The sequence below is a fragment of the Solanum tuberosum genome, unplaced genomic scaffold, assembly GCF_000226075.1.
Source record: "Solanum tuberosum cultivar DM 1-3 516 R44 unplaced genomic scaffold, SolTub_3.0 scf00031, whole genome shotgun sequence".
NCBI classification, from domain to species: Eukaryota; Viridiplantae; Streptophyta; class Magnoliopsida; order Solanales; family Solanaceae; genus Solanum; species Solanum tuberosum.
The window spans coordinates 140,229-157,355 of record NW_006238957.1 but is presented as its reverse complement, the minus strand read 5'-3'; the positions used below and the strand labels follow the sequence as shown (position 1 = coordinate 157,355).

Here is a 17,127-nt window from a genome sequence, read left to right as displayed (position 1 = left end):
CTGACTCCACGATTCGCCGTTAATCCTTCCATCTCGCCCATCAGCACTTGCTTGAATCTTCTTTAGTACTTTTGGCGACCTAATTGTCCTTCGCTGACTAGATCGGCGATACGCTGAGTAGTTGCTGCTCATCGAACTCGCCCCTATTTTAGCTCCAGCATTCTGTAACTTTAGGCAGTATCTTGGCGAGTTGGTGATTCGTCGAATAACATTTTCGCAATTCGCCGAATGACATCATTGACCATCTGTTCTTTATTTCTTCATCCCTTTAGATTGCTTTGTTCATTTATGCCCAATAGTGTCCATGCTTTTTCTCTAACTCCAAATACCAAAAACTCAAGGATTTTCATCAGTTATTGAGACAAAATATGCATTTGAGGACACTAAATCTATCAAAATAAAGCCTTAAAAGAGTCCAAATTGTGGACTCATCACCCCTCAAAACCAAAATTTGCTAAGGGACCAGGTCCAACTGCCAAGAAGCAAGTTGAAGGTAGGGTGTTGACAACAGAAGAGCGTGTTGCAGAACTTGAACATCAAAATGTGCTAAACGGGAGGGTGTTTGATCCTGACATTCTCACAAAATATGGTATGTCTACCCTTTATGACTCTATCTCCCTGCAAAGTTGCGAACACCTGTTTGAAGGTCCAACACCTTATTTGCATGAACCGAAAGTACGGGAGTTCTATTATAAAATGGAGCTCCTTGATGATGTAGGCATTCAGACAACCATAAGTGAGATAAAAATCTTACTAATTGAATAAAACTTGGGGATCATCTTAGGAGTTCCCTCTATAGGGATCAGGTCCATTGAAGGTTGCAAACCTTCTGGTGATTTTTTTTCAAAGGGCTACCAAGCGTGGGGACATAAAACGTGCAGTTCTGCCTAAAAGGTTCCTCAAAAGGGAGTAACAGTTACTGTTTGAGTTCACTAACAAGGTCTTGGTGCCAAGAAGTGAAAAGAGGATTGTAGCCTCTACTGCAGATTTGTTCCTCATGGAACAGTTGTATGAACTCGAGGCTATCAACCTTCCTGGAATTATGCTTGAACACATACATAGGGTGATGACTTGGAAAAATGCCAAGCACGGCATTCCTTATGGGTACCTACTAAACCATATGTTCGAACACTTTGGAGTACCTCTTGTCAGGGGAGTGGTGAAGCAAATGTTTTCTCCTACAACCTTTTGGAAAGTGAATGTACTGAGGGAAAGGTCAAAGGTAAGTCACAAGTGTCTCATCTTCTTGAGCAGTAGGAATATCTCAAGCGTGAGTTAAATGATCTTACAGTAACCTTGAGTGCCAAGGAGGTAGAGATTGCACGACTTAAGGCTCAGATGCAACAGACTATTTCTCGAGGACCTGGTACCAGTGCTGAAAGTAAGGAGGAAGTAGAAAAGTTGAGAGCTGAGAATGCACAACTGCTGAAGACAAATGCCTCACTCAGTGAGGAAGTCCAGGCTCTTAACAAGCAACTAATTCAGGCACACGTCGATGCTAATACTCGCATGAACCTGATGTTGCGGTCCTTACCTCCCCATTCCCCTCCGTCCTAAAAAGGAGTTTGTCTGTCTAGACTACTATGTCTTTATGTGTCTAAGTTGTTTCCCCTGTGTTTATCCTATGGCAAAGTGTACTATTTTGGCTGGACTCTGTGGTCAACATAAGTGATCTAATGGACATATCTCTTTTTGCCGTGTTTTGGTGTGCTTTTATCTTCCCTATTTTTGCTTACTTGCGCATGTACTGTGTGGCCCATGGCCCTGAATTCCTAATGTTTTTGCATGCAGCTCATAGATGTTTACTGTCATTCCTTTTCAATGATGTCAAAAGGGGGAATTGATTAGAGCTCGTATATGTTTTGTGATTTATGCATAGTGACAGGGGGAACTGATAGAGTATTGACTGGGGAACTGACGGTTTGAATAAATGTTAACTCATGTGAGGTAGTTTGTTTGTCATCATCAAAAAGGGGGGAAATGGTAAGTCTTACTGTTTCCAAATGTTTTGATGATCCTCACAAATGCAAGGACCCAATCCTCTGCAGAGTGTTCTCGTCCAGGGTGATGTGACATACAACTGGAATGTTGGCTTGTCAGAGGTTGGTGAGGTCATCAGCGTACTAAACCAATCAGAACGGATGAGGTTGTTTGTCCAACGGTATGGTTGATATGTTCAATATGACAAACAATATATCACTCATTCATTCAAAGAGAAAAAATTCAAGCTTCAACAAAACAACAATGGACCTCATAGACTGAAGACTTGCTTCCTGAACCTGTTGTTATTTTGATTGCTTGTATTTGTGCTTAACTTGTAGGATTCGTTTCACTTTGTTAAGAAACGTTTCAAAACCTTGTGTGAATCATTGTAAGAACATAGTTGAGGGCAACTTTGTGTCTTACGGAAAAATCTATATTAATTAGTGAGGATTAGTATAGTGGGCAATGCAGGCATTGCTTAGGCTTGTTAAGTAATAGGTTGTATTACTTAGTGTTACTGTGTTTCGCTTTTGCTTGAGAAGATTAGTGAAAACAGTTTGAAAATCCTGTGAGACATGTCGTGGTTTTACTCCCTTGAGCAAGGAGGTTTCCACGTAAAGTTTTGTGTGTTATCTTTATTTTCTGTATTTACCTTTATTCATCTTAACTGTCTAAAGGACCTGATCCTATCGTAGTTAGTGGATGCATACATTTCAACAGGGGGCCGAGGTTATCGGATCTTTGGTGGCTGATTCTTGCATCAAATTCCATTGGAACAGGAGATGTTGATGACTTGAGTTTTTTCAATTCTTTGAGTAGATGTAGAAATCTGAAAGTTCTGGATTTGAGTGATTGCAAATTTGGAGGTGTACTACCTGATTCTATTGCAAATTTATCGACGATTTTTCTATCACTAAGATTGGGAGGTAATCAACTATTTGGTAGTATTCATTCAGGAATAGGTAATCTTGTTAACTTGACTGAATTGCAATTGCAAAAGAATGATTTTTCTAGTAGCATTCCTGAAGTCGTTGGCAATCTTCGTAGGCTTCAGTTAGTGGACTTGTCTGAAAACAATTTTTCAGGTAGTATATCATCGTATATGTCTAACATGACTCTATTATATTCACTACATTTGGAAAAGAATGAGTTAACTGGTAATATTCCCCTTAGTTTTGGCAATTTCCGATACTTGCAAGATTATATTTTTCTCGGAATCATCTAAGTGGTAGCATACCAGATGGAGTTATGAGTTTGTCTACCTTAACAAATTCTCTTAATCTTGCTGACAATCAATTGTCCGATTTGCTATCAGTTGAAATTGGAGCTCTCAATAATCTTGGAAGATTGAATATTTCTAATAACATGTTGTCTGGGAAAATTCCTAGTAACATAGGGAGGTGTATAGCATTGGAAAGCCTTGTTTTAGCTGGCAACTTCTTTGAAGGTATAATTCCTTCATCCCTTAGTTCTTTGAAAAGTCTCGAAGAATTGGATCTTTCTCGCAACAATTTATCTGGTCAGATTCCAACATCTCTTCAGCTCATTTCCTTGAAAAAAGTGAACTTGTCTTTCAACCATTTTGAGATGTTAAAGACATGAAGGTGTTGCCAACTGAAGGTGTTTTCAGAAATGCAACTGCAATATCCATATCGGGGAATAAGAAACTTTGTGGGGGTATACCGGAACTGGAGTTGCCAACATGTCCAAACGTTGACCCTGAGGGAAGAGATAAGTCCAAAAGCATTAAGCTAATGATCCCTCTTCTTTCTGGACTTGTTGCGCTGGTTTTCATCATGTCTTTAGTCATAATCATTTGGTTAAAAAAGGCAAGGGGAGAGCCTTCTTTAACATCTTCACCGGTCACTTATGAGAGCCTATATAGAGCGACAAATGGATTCTCTTCTGCCAATTTGATTGGAAATGGTAGCTTTAGTTATGTTTACAAAGGGGTAATCTAGGTGAAAGTATGGTTACAGTGAAGGTGATAAACATTGATCATCAAGGGGCTGCTTCTAAGAGCTTCATGGCTGAGTTTGAGGCCCTGAGAAACATTAGGCATCAAAATCTTGTTAAGGTCTATACTGCCTGTTCGACTAGTGATTTTGAGGGTAATCCGTTCATAGCTTTAGTTTACGAATACATGCCTAATGGGAGCTTAGAAAGTTGATTGCATCCTATTCCAGGAGCTGATGCCTCAACTAATGAGGTGAGGATTATTGGTCTAGTTGAAAGACTAAGGATTTCTATTGATATGGCTTGTGCACTAGAATATCTTCATCACCTTCGCCATAATCCGTTTGTGTACTGTGATCTGAAACTGGACAACATTCTTCTTGACAACGACATGACTGCCTATGTAGCTTATTTTGGATTAACAATGTTTTTCTCAGAATCCATGAGCAAATATAGTTCAATTGGATATGCTGCACCAGGTAACATAGTTGATAGTCCCGTCCCTTATCTTTGAATTTAGACTCAAAGGCATCCTTGTTCGGAGCACTAACAGTCCTTAAACTTGTTTTTTTTCTTGAGATTGAGAGTTTCATCACATTAGATTTCACATGCAATGATGCTTGGACTAGTTGTACAGAACAAGGAGCACGTACCCTTTTCACACCTTCTCTCTCATGGAGTTATTGTTTCTAAACATTTCATACACTAAATTGTCGACAAAACCAACGTTAAAAATAGACAAAAGTTTGGGGGAAGACCAAAAGTGTACCAATATTGCAAACATGGGGACTATAAATTCTCCATGTGAAAAAACAAGGATGACTTTGAGTCTTAGCCCAAAGATAAGGGACTATTTTGGGTCTTTTCACGTGTCTTCTTGAGAGAGTTTTCATTTTACAAGTTATAAGTTGATTACATGTTTTCTTTCCTCTTTGGGCAGAGTACAACATGGGAAGTAACGCTTCCGCATTTGGTGATGTTTACAACTATGGGATCCTTTTGCTCGAGATGTTTACTGGAAAGAGACCTACTGACAGCATGTTCAAAAATGGACGGACTCTTCACAGTTTTTCTAAGACGGCTTTACTTGATGAAATAGTAGATCCCATGCTTCTACCTAGCAACAGTAGAGAAAGACAAGAGGCCGAGGAAGAATGAGTACTTATCGATCAAGATGATACTAGTATAAAACAAGCGCAAGCGTGCTTGGTCTCGATAATACAGATTGGAGTTGCATGTTCAGCTGAATCCCCGAGAGAAAGGATGGATATCGGGGATGTTGTCAAGGAACTTCAACTAATTAGAGACATTCTCCTTGCTTCTCATGCAATTCCCAGCTCAATCAGCGGGTAAATTCGTTCTACTAGCTTTGTTTTCAACTGTGATTTATAAACGTGAGAGTTCATTGCTATATAAAGAAAATGTTGAGATGCTTAAAAACAACATTTAGAGTTACATCTGCATAAAACGGACTATAAAATCTGCTAGCAAAAGTTAAATAGCTTACACACAGCTCCTCTGCTACATATTGAGAAACTAGTTTCTAGACACATGTGTTGCGCGTGTGTCCATGTAAATTCTTGTAGATCACATTACAACAATAAAAGTTCTATGAAGACATGCACGTGTGTCCTATGTAAATATTCTTCTTCTTGTTGATCGTTGTCTTTCTTTCCTCGGTTTCAGGAGCTTGAGGTTCGAAGGGTCTTCCAGTCGTTCTGTTACTAGTAACTGGCAAAATTTCACATCATTTCGTCTACCTTGATATTTTGGGGGAAGAACTCGAGATGTCGATGCATACTTGTATATGATCAATTTCTTTTGCAGATTGAAGATGTTAATCATCAGTTCAATCATTTGCTCATTTGGCCTAAAGCTGGTTAGTTTAGTTGAGCTTAAGCAAATATAATTGGAATTGTTTATGTATGATGTTATGACTTGGAAAGGGTCATCAATTATTCGACTTTAGCCAAATACATACACAACCCCTTTAGCTCGCCTCAAAGTTTTATTTTGGCACTTCAACTTAGTTTTTTGTTCTATTTTAACCCTCCAACTCCATTTTCCATGTAATATTTAAACAGAAAAAGTTTTACCTAATAGAAGTGTTCAACGCATGTTACACAAACATTTAAAGGGTAAAAAAGAAATTAACTAACGCTACATGTTTTGTTTAAACTTTAGCCGTGAATGTATTATTTTTATTATTAATTTTTTTTTTTTTGCAAATTATGAGTTTAAAAAAACATGTATATGCAGAAATGGATGCACGTGAATATTTTTATAAAATAAGTAGTTAATAGTGATACATGTATGCATAAGACACGTGGATATATTTTAGGAGTTATATTTTATATTTTTAAAAAAGTGAAAACACATTTTTGTTATTTCTCAAATTTTTACAAATTCTAGTATAAGTTGAATTCCGAAATTTTACGGTCAAATATGTTTTTCGTAGTTCAACTTTCAAAAAACAGCGAAAAAAATCATTATCAAACGCGTTCTAAATTAAACGCATGAGGAACGCACAAGGTGTTGGGACTATTAGGTACCATTCCAAATGTCCAAAAACTTGTTTCTCTATTATTAACAACCTAATCATGAGTGTAAATTTTTTCTGAAATGCACACAAAGTTATTGACCTGGAAATCAAATTAATTCATTCAAAAATTTATTAGCTTTAGCCATAAGTAGCCATATGGCAAAAGACTTTCATATTTATTTTATGTAAGCTCTGGAAATATACCTAGGGCTCAAACTTCTTCATATTTGAAGGTTATGAGTATGACATTAATGCACACCAACTGCAATTTCCTTCTTGATTAATGCAGTCTCTCACGATAATAATATTGATTATGATGTGAAGCGTTTCTCAATTAAGTTCAAACTTGTGGTGAACTTGAATCAACCAATCAATCAACATTGCTCTCATCTTTTCGTGGATCTCAGGTTGTGAATCCATATAATGATGAGCTCTTCAAATCAAAATTTTTACATTCGATATGAATGGGTTGAACAATCACTCCATTAACAACTATTAACTGAATCTCACCTTAAAAATATTTACTACATTTGCTAGTTTAAAGATGATTATGTCATTATATATTACTCTAAAGTCCTAAATGTAAGGTAAAGTTGTTTGTTTGACATTGATTCTCCTAATATCTCTTTCTATCAACATTTTAAAGAATATTCATGTTAAATAGATGGATTGATATATAGATTTTAGCTAATAGGTCGCTAGTTAGTGCCGAATGATTGATTTTACTGATGATTGTACAAAAAGAACATATTTTTACATGATACTTCATCAAAAAAATTATGAGGTAGGAAAAAATGGGAAATGAATTACAAGGTGGAAAATTGAATTCTCACCAAAAAGATAAAAATTCATGTAATCAACCAACTGAGCTACTAAGATTGAACTAGCTAAAAAAAAAAAAAAAGAAGTTAAAACTAGATCAAACTTTACTTCTAAAATTAGATTAAGCTTTACATTGTGTGTGGTATGCCTATTGTATCACCTCGCAACTCTATTCTTAGAATTCAAATCTTTCGTTGTAAGTATATAATCTTGAATCGGTTGATGTCCTACTTATGCTTATGTGTTATCGTTCATTCCTATGTGTGGGAAGTGTAGTTGGAAGTGGTTTGGGGTCATAAGAGACCTTTAGTATTTAGTTGAGTTCAAAATCTTCCTACCAGCTAATTTTTTCGCATTAGTTCATGGGTCAACTTTAACAATCATATCTCTCCGTATATAATGAATTAGGTAGCCTTTGACCTATCAAATTAAAGGTCTATGAGTCTTCTTTCCAATTCCACCAAGTTTGCCTCATCTAGAGTTCTGAGTAAAAAGTTATGACCGTTTTACTAGAGACTACCACAACAGAGTTTTCAAATTAAGTAACTACGGACCTGATCCATGGGTCATAAATCAAAGTAAGATCCGTACTATTCACTCGTGAAAAAAGTTATGAAAGTCATCTTTTGGGTCCAATTCTTACGGACCCAGTTACAGGTCGTTGAAGCATCTACCGACCGTAATTTAGGCCCGTAGCATGAAGTTTTGAATCATATTAGTTGATCATTTACCTTTTTACACCTATTTAAAATATATAAATAAGAAATATAATTTTACTGATTAACTCCTTAAAAAACTTTTTGGGAATTTACAAACAAGAACACTTTTAAAAAGAATGTATCTCAAGGGTAATATAGAAAAACTTTAATAACGTTTTCTTGATATAGTAAGATAAATAACTAATATGAGTCAACTATTTTTTATTAAGATAATTAATAATTAAAATAAAGGGAGAGAGTATTATTTTTTAAATATTTTTATTCCACTTGGACCTAATTTTATTGATTGGTACACAACAGAAATTTTGAATGTGAGCCACATATTTTATAACGTTCAATTTCCATGAAGCAGCTAATCGTACAACTATTTACCGTTATGTACAACCACTCACAGCATCACTTTCAGTATATATCCCTTTCAAGAACAATGGGGGTTTTCAATCCAACTGACTATGCTTCTCTTTCTATGGGGGTTTCAATCTCCTCCTCCTCCTCCTCCTCTCATCTTCTTATTCCCTATCTTTCAATCTACCCACGAACCCCAACACAACTGTATACGGAATCCTCACTAAATTCAACCTTCCTCAAGGGTTCTGTAAAATCTTACTCCCTTTCCGATGATGGAACATTTGAAGTTTTACTGGAGAAGCCTTGAATATTTGGTTTATTACGCTGAGAAGGTAACTGAGTCTTGGGTCGATTACTGATTTGAAGTTAAAGAGATTTTTTGTGTGGTTAAATGTGAATGAGATCCTTGAAGTTAAGCTTCATTAACAAACAGTTTGGAATACTTCATTCTTGCCGGGGCAATGGTTTGGCGATGTGTGGAGGACCATCTCTGAGACAGGTGATTTTCAAGTTCCATTCTGTTTGATTCATTGCTTTTCTAAAATTGTATTTAGATATTCTTGATCAAGTTGTCTCGTATATTTCAACATGGTTCTTCATGGAATAAATGGAACTGAAAAATTGTTGTGTCACATACCAACACTTGCAATAGTCTGGCAAGATTGTGTATATGGTTCTATATTGTAGACTAAACACTGGCACCTAAATTGCACAAAGAAGCAGAAGATTCCTAGAAGCAGAAATTAAGATCTCTAAAGGACAATAAGGAAAGGAAAAATTGAATTTGAGAGGTTGGAAGAAAGGTAACATTTACATATGTTAGTTTAATGGGGTCCTCTATAGAGGTGCCCTAAAGAAGAAGGGGAAAGGAGAGGAGAATATTACATAGGTGGGATTATAATAATAACGTTTACATATGTTAGTTTCATTGTCAAACCATGTCGCTGATTAACTTTCAAGGTTTGGTGGTAATTAGTGCTGTAGTGTCTTGTTAATTTCCTTGTTCAGCTGCATTAATTTGTTCCCCGTGAATGATCTTGTATTTCCAGTTCTTGCAAGTCTTTGTTCTATTGTAGAGTTGGTTCTATATTGTTCCCATAGCAAGATCATAAGAAATTGTTTTCTCCAGATTCTAATTTTTACTCATGGACTCTTGGTTTACTCATTGTTTCTTGTCTTGTCTCTCTGACTGGCTTTGACAGAGCTCCAATTCTACTGCTCAAACTTCTTCACAACAAAAGATAAATAAGGAATTGGAGAATTTGTTATCTGGATGCCGCCTCCTTTTCTAGGTTTGACTCATCGTTTCTGTTTTACTTTCTTAATTAAGAACTTACCTCAACAAAATGCCAATTTTCTGAGAAATTTATTGAGAAGAAAGGACAAGTAGTGGCACAGGCTGTTTCCCTTAGCTAATGTTAACTAAAGATAAAAATGATGGTAGTCTTCTGAAAGAATTAATCTCTATCTGGTTGGATGAAGCAATTACTCAACACCATATTATCAAAGTTGGCAAACTTCATTCAACCCCAACACAACTGTTTACGAAATCCTCACAAAATTCAGCCTTCCTCAAGGGCTTTTACCATGCTCTGTAAAATCTTACTCTCTTTCTGATGATGGAACCTTTGAAGTTTTACTGTAGAAGCCTTGTTATGTGGAGTTTGAATATTTGGTTTATTACCCTGACAAGGTTACTGGATCGATTACTGATTTAGAAGGAATTGAAGTTGAGATATTTTTGTTGTGGTAAAGTGTGAATGAGATCCGTGTGGATTTGCCATCGCCTGGGAGTATTTACTTTCAAGTTGGGTTTATTAACAAAAAGCTTGATATCAAACAGTTTGAAACTCCTCGTTCTTGCCAGGACAATGCTTTGGCCTTGTGTGGAGGACCATCTCTGAGACAGGTGATTTTCAAGTTTGATTCATTGTTTTTCTAAAATTGTATTAAGATATACTTGATTAAGTTGTATAAGAGGCATGAACAATCTTTATGAGTTTTTACCATTTATATTCTCTGGTCTCGCATATATCAACATGGTTTTTCTCTTAATATTGATATTGTTGTGTAAAATATGAGTGAGCCTGTATGGAATAAATACTTGTGTAAGGGAATTGAAAACTTGTTGTTTCTCATACCAACACTTGCAATAGTCTGGCAAGATTGTCTATATGTTCTAAACTAAAATACTGGTACCTAAAATGCACAAAGAAGCAGAAGATTCCTAGAAGCAGAAATTAAGATCTGTAAAGGGCAATAAGGAAAAGGAAAAATGGACTTGAGAGGTTTGGAAGCGAGGAGGTTGGAAGGAAAGTAACAACAATCTTTAATGGGGGGGGGGTCCCTAAAGAAGATGGGGAAGGGAGTGGGGAATATTACATAGGTAGGATTTGATCCCTCTTTTTGTGGATTAAATGGTTCCCTTAGAACATTGGGGAAAAACATTGATTTAATCCATACTCACAACTTCTTCTCTACTATTATCTTGGTCAAGTGGAACAACTTCTAGAGCTTGCAAAATCATGTTGGAAATCTAGCTCACATATATGGTCAAATCAAATCCTCGAGTCTAAAAGTTTTAGGTTAAGCAAGACTAGAACAAAGTACTTGGAGTGCAAGTTTAATGACGTAACACATGAGACAAAGATGGAAGTGAAGATCAATGCAAAAATCATACCCTATAAAGGGAGCTTTAAGTATCTCGGGTCCATAAACCAAGGAGACAGGAAGATTGATGATGATATTGCACATTAGGATGATCTAGGACAGTCTTAAATAACTTGAATGGTTGTCCTAGAGGTCACAACTGGTGTGCAATGTAGTAGCACTGGGGAGTGATCACACACACCTAGGGCTAGATAGTCTATTTCAACATTCCCATAGTCTTGAAGCCATTGTTAATTTCCCAAAGTTCAATCAATTCGTGAGTACACCCTATGATCCAGCTCCTGTTTATTACAAAAGGAATAGAAACAACCTTTCGACCTCAGTATAGTAAGTTGCAATATGTGAAGACATTCTCTAAAATCCTGGGTTTCAGCAGATGTCAGAGCCCAATCTATCAAATGAACTCAATACTGAATTGATATCTCCACTTAACACCTTGGGGTCTGTGATTGTAGCCCCCATTCTCACTAGAGCAGACCATAGTGGAGTTCTTTCAGTAGCTGTATTTCTGGCATAAACAATAGTAACATAGGCTTTGAGAGATCCAGATTGATTTTCCACGTAGCATTGCATAAATTGTTCATTTGTTTCCAAAATCTTCACCTGTGTAGTAGATCTCTAGAGTAACCAAATTCGACCATTTACAGCTTCTGGGTAATTACACTTTGAGATCCATACATGTGCCACCTTATTAAGGATGGTTTGGGACTTGAATTGCTTGACTCTAGTCTCCAAACAACCTAATGGATCAATTTTATGCTTTTGGAAAAAGAGTTTGAGCTCTTTCTGCTTGAGGGGTTGATTTAGTCCCCTCACATTCCAGGTAGAAATAATCATACTAACTTTGGAACTTCGCCAGGTCCCTCGTGTATCCCCCTCAGTTGCCAAGCTCAACAGTGGTGTGTACTTGTTCCCACCCCTTGAAGTACTAGGTTCACCTTGCATTGGTCGTTCCACCATGCTTTGAATTCTGTCTTCTAGAGCTGTAGTAGTTAATTGTTGCACGTCATTTTTAACTACTTCTTTGGGAGGTTCCTTTGCTTTCCACCCCTGCTGCACAGGTCTCCTTCGTCTATTCCTTCTGAGGAAAGACTCAAAATAGTCCCTCATCTTTGGGTTAAGGCTCAAAGTCATTCTTGAGTTTTCACATGGAGCACTAATAGTCCCTCATGTTTGCAATATTGGTGCACTTTTGGTCCTCCTCAAAAAATTTGCCTATTTTTTAACATTAATTTTGTCCACAATTTTATGTAAGGAATGCCCAATCGTCTTTTTATATATTTAGTAGAAATAATAATTTTATGTGAGAGAAGGTGAAAAGAAGAACACATTGTTCTGTTCGGTAGAAATATTACTGCAGCTAAACTAAGAACATCTTAACATATGACGTTGGAAGAAAAGAAAAAAATTTGTACTATTGCACGTGAAATTATCGTCATGAACCTCTCGACTTTACCTGCAATACAATTTCTACTAAACAAAACAAGTATGTTTTTCTTTTCACATTCTCTCATATGGAGTTATTATTTCTACTAAATATATAAAATGACGATTGAACATATCATACATAAGTTATGGATAAAATCAATGTTAAAAAATAGGCAAAATTTTGGAGGAGGACCAAAAGTGCACCTATTAGTGCTCCATGTGAAAACTCAAGAATGACTTTGAGCCTTAACCCAAAGATGAGGGACTATTTTGAGCCTTTCCTCATTCCTTCTCTTTCTACTTGGGCCCTCATTGTCCTGGCACACTCTACATTCATCTGTTTGATGGCCAAATCTAAGATATAATGCCCGCAGAATTTGGGTTTCCAATCATATTCTACCTACAGGCTGATGGAATGTGCCAATTGGCGTAATCATCTCAATGGATTCAATCAGAGGTTGTGATACATCAACTTCAACACATATACGAGCATACGAGATGCGTTCCATGCTTGCTGTAAATTGATCAGTATGCTTTGGTTGCCCAATGCCACTAGCTATTTTGCTCAAAGCCTCACAAGACCAGTAGCCCACTAGGTAGACCTGGTAGTGTGATCCATAGAGGCATAGTGGTTATGCAATTTGGATCAAACACAAAATCAATTTCCCATTGCTGAACCATAAAAGGTTTGTTGTGAAACATGTAAGGACCATTTAATATAGAACCCTATCCCGGTCTCCAGCGGAATTGAATCAGAAAATAAAATACATCATGGAGTAAGATTTGTGGCATAATCTCACAGCTCCATATGTTGGCAACATAGTTCTGGATTGATTTTAGGTATGGCATGTCACCAATAACATACCCAATCAATGAGTTTTGCCAGTAGTTCATATGCACCATCAAATCTTCTTCATTGATGTTCACATAGACCTTACCATCTTTTGAGATCGGAGGAATATAAGTCAGCACTTTCCCCTGACCTAGCTTCTTATTTTCCGTAATTTCCTTCTTTACTTGAGGATTAGTAGCTATAGTGACCCCAAAAAATTGTAATTTCCTATTTGGACACGAGGTACCAAAACTTTGGAGGTGTACAGAGGAGGAGGAGTCTACATCCAAACAAGAATCCTCAACCTCTTCCGGGATGGATCGAAATTTTTGAGGGAGGAAGATACCAAAAGTGAGAGGAGAAAGTATGCATCTACTTCCATCCTGTGGTGTTACCATCTTCCCCGGCGAGCCGCTGTTCATTTCTGTAGTGGCCATTTGCATTTACAGTAGGTGCACGTTAGCTGCCTTGATAACATGCTCCGAGAGAAAAACACAAATGAGCCCTCTAATAGGTATTATTTTTTATTAAAAAGCAATTGACTCTTCAAATTTTGATAACCACTTTCATTAAGTGCACATAAATCAACAAGGAAACCTTCTTGAATATTTTCACCAAATAAAGGATTGTCAAATATTTTGAAATTTTGATATTTCTTAGGCTCAAAAAGGATGTCATCACACTCCTCATGCTCCATTGCAAGAGTACTACCACAAAGCATATCCATGTCCTTGCAAGATAAATAATTGTTACAATCAAATTCGCTTGCCAAGAGACATTCATCATCAATCACATTTTTAGTGTTTCTAGTAGCTAAAAGGGAAATAATTTCATCTTTATCACAAGATTTCAATAAAACACCATGTTTTCCCATATTTGACATATCACTAGCTTGAAACCTTTTAAGCTCACAATCAATAACAATTTTAGCTCCACACAATCATATTCAACTAGTGTATGATGATCATCCAATGCATACAAACACAGTAAAAAATTATCAAACTCACCAAAATATGGTCTAATATTCACACTCAAGTCACTATCAAGCTCATTTGAAGTAACAAGTTTTTTTTTTTTTGAAACTGATAACTTTGTATTCCTCAGCATTAAGGGCTATGCTGGCCACCTCCAAAAGTGATTACATAGAAACAACAACAAAAAAAGAAAATCAATAATAATTTTAGCTCCACACAATCATATTCAACTAGTGTATGATGATCATCCATTTGAATACAAACACAAAGTAAAAAATCATCAATCTCACCAAAACATGGTCTAATATTCACACTCAAGTCACTATCAAGCTCATTTGAAGTAACAAGAGTTTTTTTTTGAAACTGGTAACTTTGTATTCCTCAGCATTAAGGGCTATGCTAGCCACCTCCAAAAGAGTTAGTTACAAAGCTCCTATGAAATCCACTAGTTGAATTTCTTCTTCTATGTCCATTTCTTTACACCAAAAACCTAAAAGTGGTAATTACTTTCCATTTAATCTTCTCTATAGTGCATTCCTTCCCTACAAAATTCTCTGATTTCTCTCCTTCCAAATGATCCACCAGATACAAGCAGGTATTGTTCTCCACCACCTCCTCTAGCTCTTACTACCTCCCCTTCTGACCCAACAACTTAGTAGGTCTGTTGTATGTTCTAGCATAATCCAATTTAGGCTAGCTAAATTGGTGAATAGAGCCCATACTTTTGTTGTTACTTTGCAGTGGAGGAACAAGCAGTGTTCTTAAAGGCGAGCGCCTCTCGCCTTTGGCAACGAGGCGAGGCGAGGCGAGGGGTTTGCGCCTATTTCAGGCGAGGTGTGGCGAGATCAAAAAGACGAGCCAAGGCGAGGGGTGACGTGGAATTGGCGATGTAATAGGCGTCGCCTTTTTTGTTTTTTTAAAGTCTGAATTTTAATAATTAAAAAGCCAAATAATCAAATTGGGGTGTTTTTTGGGTATTTTTTCAAACTTATGTCGCGACTGCTCCTTCTCATTTCGCGACTGGAGACTTGAAATCAATCCCTCGATTGGAATTAGAGTTCGCGACTGCTGCTGCTGCTCAGGGACTGCTTGAAGTAGACTGGAATCTCTCTTCTCTTCTTTTCTCGAATCAATCTCTCTTCTCTTCTTTTGCTCTGTTTTTAGTAGTCTCTCAGTCCCTCTGTTTTTTATTGTGAAGACTGAAGTCTGATTTCTGAAGAAGAACTGAACTACTGAAGCCACTGCCCACTGCCCGCTGCCTACATTTAAAAAAAAAAAATCTTCTATAATTATCTCGGTTAATTGTAACTTTTGTGGGAGTACTTTTAATGGATATTTATATATGTTATGTTATTGCTATGGCTATTGAAATTTTGGATATTTATATATGCAATTAAATATTTTTAATTTTTGGTATTAATTGGCGCCTCGATTCAAAGAGGCGAGCGGCGAGCCGCGTGGCGAGGCAGGCCCTTGTCGCCTTTTGTCGCCTCTCGCCGTCCAAAACACTGGGAACAAGTGATTGTTGGTTTCTAGAGCCTCTTTATAAAGATAACATCTTGAGGCAATATTTCTTCCCCTCTTTTGAAGTTTATCATGTGTCAGGCAAGCTCTCCTGATTACCAACCAAGTGAAACACTTCACCTTAGTAGGGGCTACACTCTTCCATATAGCACTCCATGACCCTGATTTCTTCCCTACAATTGTGATTTGTGGCTAGATCCCTTTTATACATTCTGTTCACAGAGAATTGACCATTAGTATGATGCCTCCATAGCAATTTATCCGTTTCAAGATTTGTGCCAGGATAATCTCCAATCAAAGCTAGCATATCCGATACCCACTCTATTTCCCAATCATTAAGAAATCTTCTAAAAAGAAAATTCCATCCTTGTGGAGATCAAACCTCTTGTATTTTGCTATCAGAATTCAGGCAAATGGAAAACAACCCTAGGAATAAATTTTCCAAGGACCCTTGACCAGTCCAGTCTTCCTTCCAAAACAAAGCCTTATTCCCTCGGCCAACCTTTATCCTTACATTGTCTCTAAAAGCCAGTTATAGGTTTCTTATAGTCCTCCATACTCCCACACCATATGTTTCTGGCACTTCCTCTGAACACTATTGACCTTCCTGACCATACTTGTGTTGAATGAGTTCCTTCCATAGAGCTTGATCTACCAAATTGTATCTCCACAACCATTTGGTAAGTAAGCTGTTGTTGTGTATCTTTAGGTTTTTTTACTCCCAAACCCCATATTTTTTGCTCTGTTGAACTGCCATGCATTTAACTAAGTTGAAGCTCTTATCAATCTTGTTACCTTGCCAAAGGAAATATCTCCTCAATGAGTCAATAGCTTTGACTACCTTGCCGGGAATGGGAAAAAGTGACATCACATATGTTGGCAAAGAGTCTAAAATAGAATTGATCAAAGTGACTCTTCCCCCCAAGGATAGATATTGAGATTTCCAAAGTGCGAGTCTTATATCTGATTTCTCTAGTATACCATCCGAGATGCTAACCGCTTTATGTTTAGCACCCAATGGCAGACCTAGATAAACTGTAGGCAACCTCTCTATCTTGCACTTCAATATATTAGCCAAAGCTTGAATCTGTTGGACCTCTTTAGTAGGAAAAATGCTACTTTTTCTCCAGTTCACCTTTAGTCCAGAGCATGCCTCAAAAATTACCAAAATAATTCTGATGTGACAGAGTTGTGTTCCTACTCTGCTTCACAAAAAATTATTGTGTCATCAACATACAATAAATGAGTCATATCCATCACCTCATTACCCTGTTTTTTATTCTGAAACCCCTAATCCAGTTGTTTAGAGAAGCTCTCCTCATCAAACTG

At 37.0% G+C, this 17,127-nt stretch overlaps 2 protein-coding genes across 2 annotated transcripts; both read left to right on the top strand.

Moving 5' to 3' along the window:
* Positions 1-410: 410 nt before the first annotated feature.
* Positions 411-5,580, top strand: LOC102598338 (putative receptor-like protein kinase At3g47110). Its single transcript, XM_015306369.1, has 2 exons — positions 411-4,418; positions 4,880-5,580. The coding sequence occupies exons 1-2, from the start codon at positions 4,238-4,240 to the stop codon at positions 5,095-5,097; spliced, it is 399 nt and encodes a 132-aa protein (XP_015161855.1). The 5' UTR covers positions 411-4,237; the 3' UTR covers positions 5,098-5,580.
* LOC107059656 (putative receptor-like protein kinase At3g47110) lies at positions 3,582-4,153 on the top strand. Its single transcript, XM_015306378.1, has 2 exons — positions 3,582-3,909; positions 3,963-4,153. Exons 1-2 carry the CDS (start codon positions 3,582-3,584, stop codon positions 4,151-4,153), a joined length of 519 nt encoding a protein of 172 aa, XP_015161864.1.
* Positions 5,581-17,127: the final 11,547 nt, after the last annotated feature.

Excerpts from the sequence above, each read along its gene's own strand:
- LOC107059656 (XM_015306378.1), top strand. The coding sequence starts at position 3,582 with ATGAAGGTGTTGCCAACTGAAGGTGTTTTCAGAAATGCAACTGCAATA. Across the intron at positions 3,910-3,962 it reads TGCCAATTTGATTGGAAATG|TGAAGGTGATAAACATTGAT; the intron begins GTAGCTTTAGTT and ends GTATGGTTACAG.
- LOC102598338 (XM_015306369.1), top strand. The coding sequence starts at position 4,238 with ATGGCTTGTGCACTAGAATATCTTCATCACCTTCGCCATAATCCGTTT. Across the intron at positions 4,419-4,879 it reads AATTGGATATGCTGCACCAG|AGTACAACATGGGAAGTAAC; the intron begins GTAACATAGTTG and ends CTCTTTGGGCAG.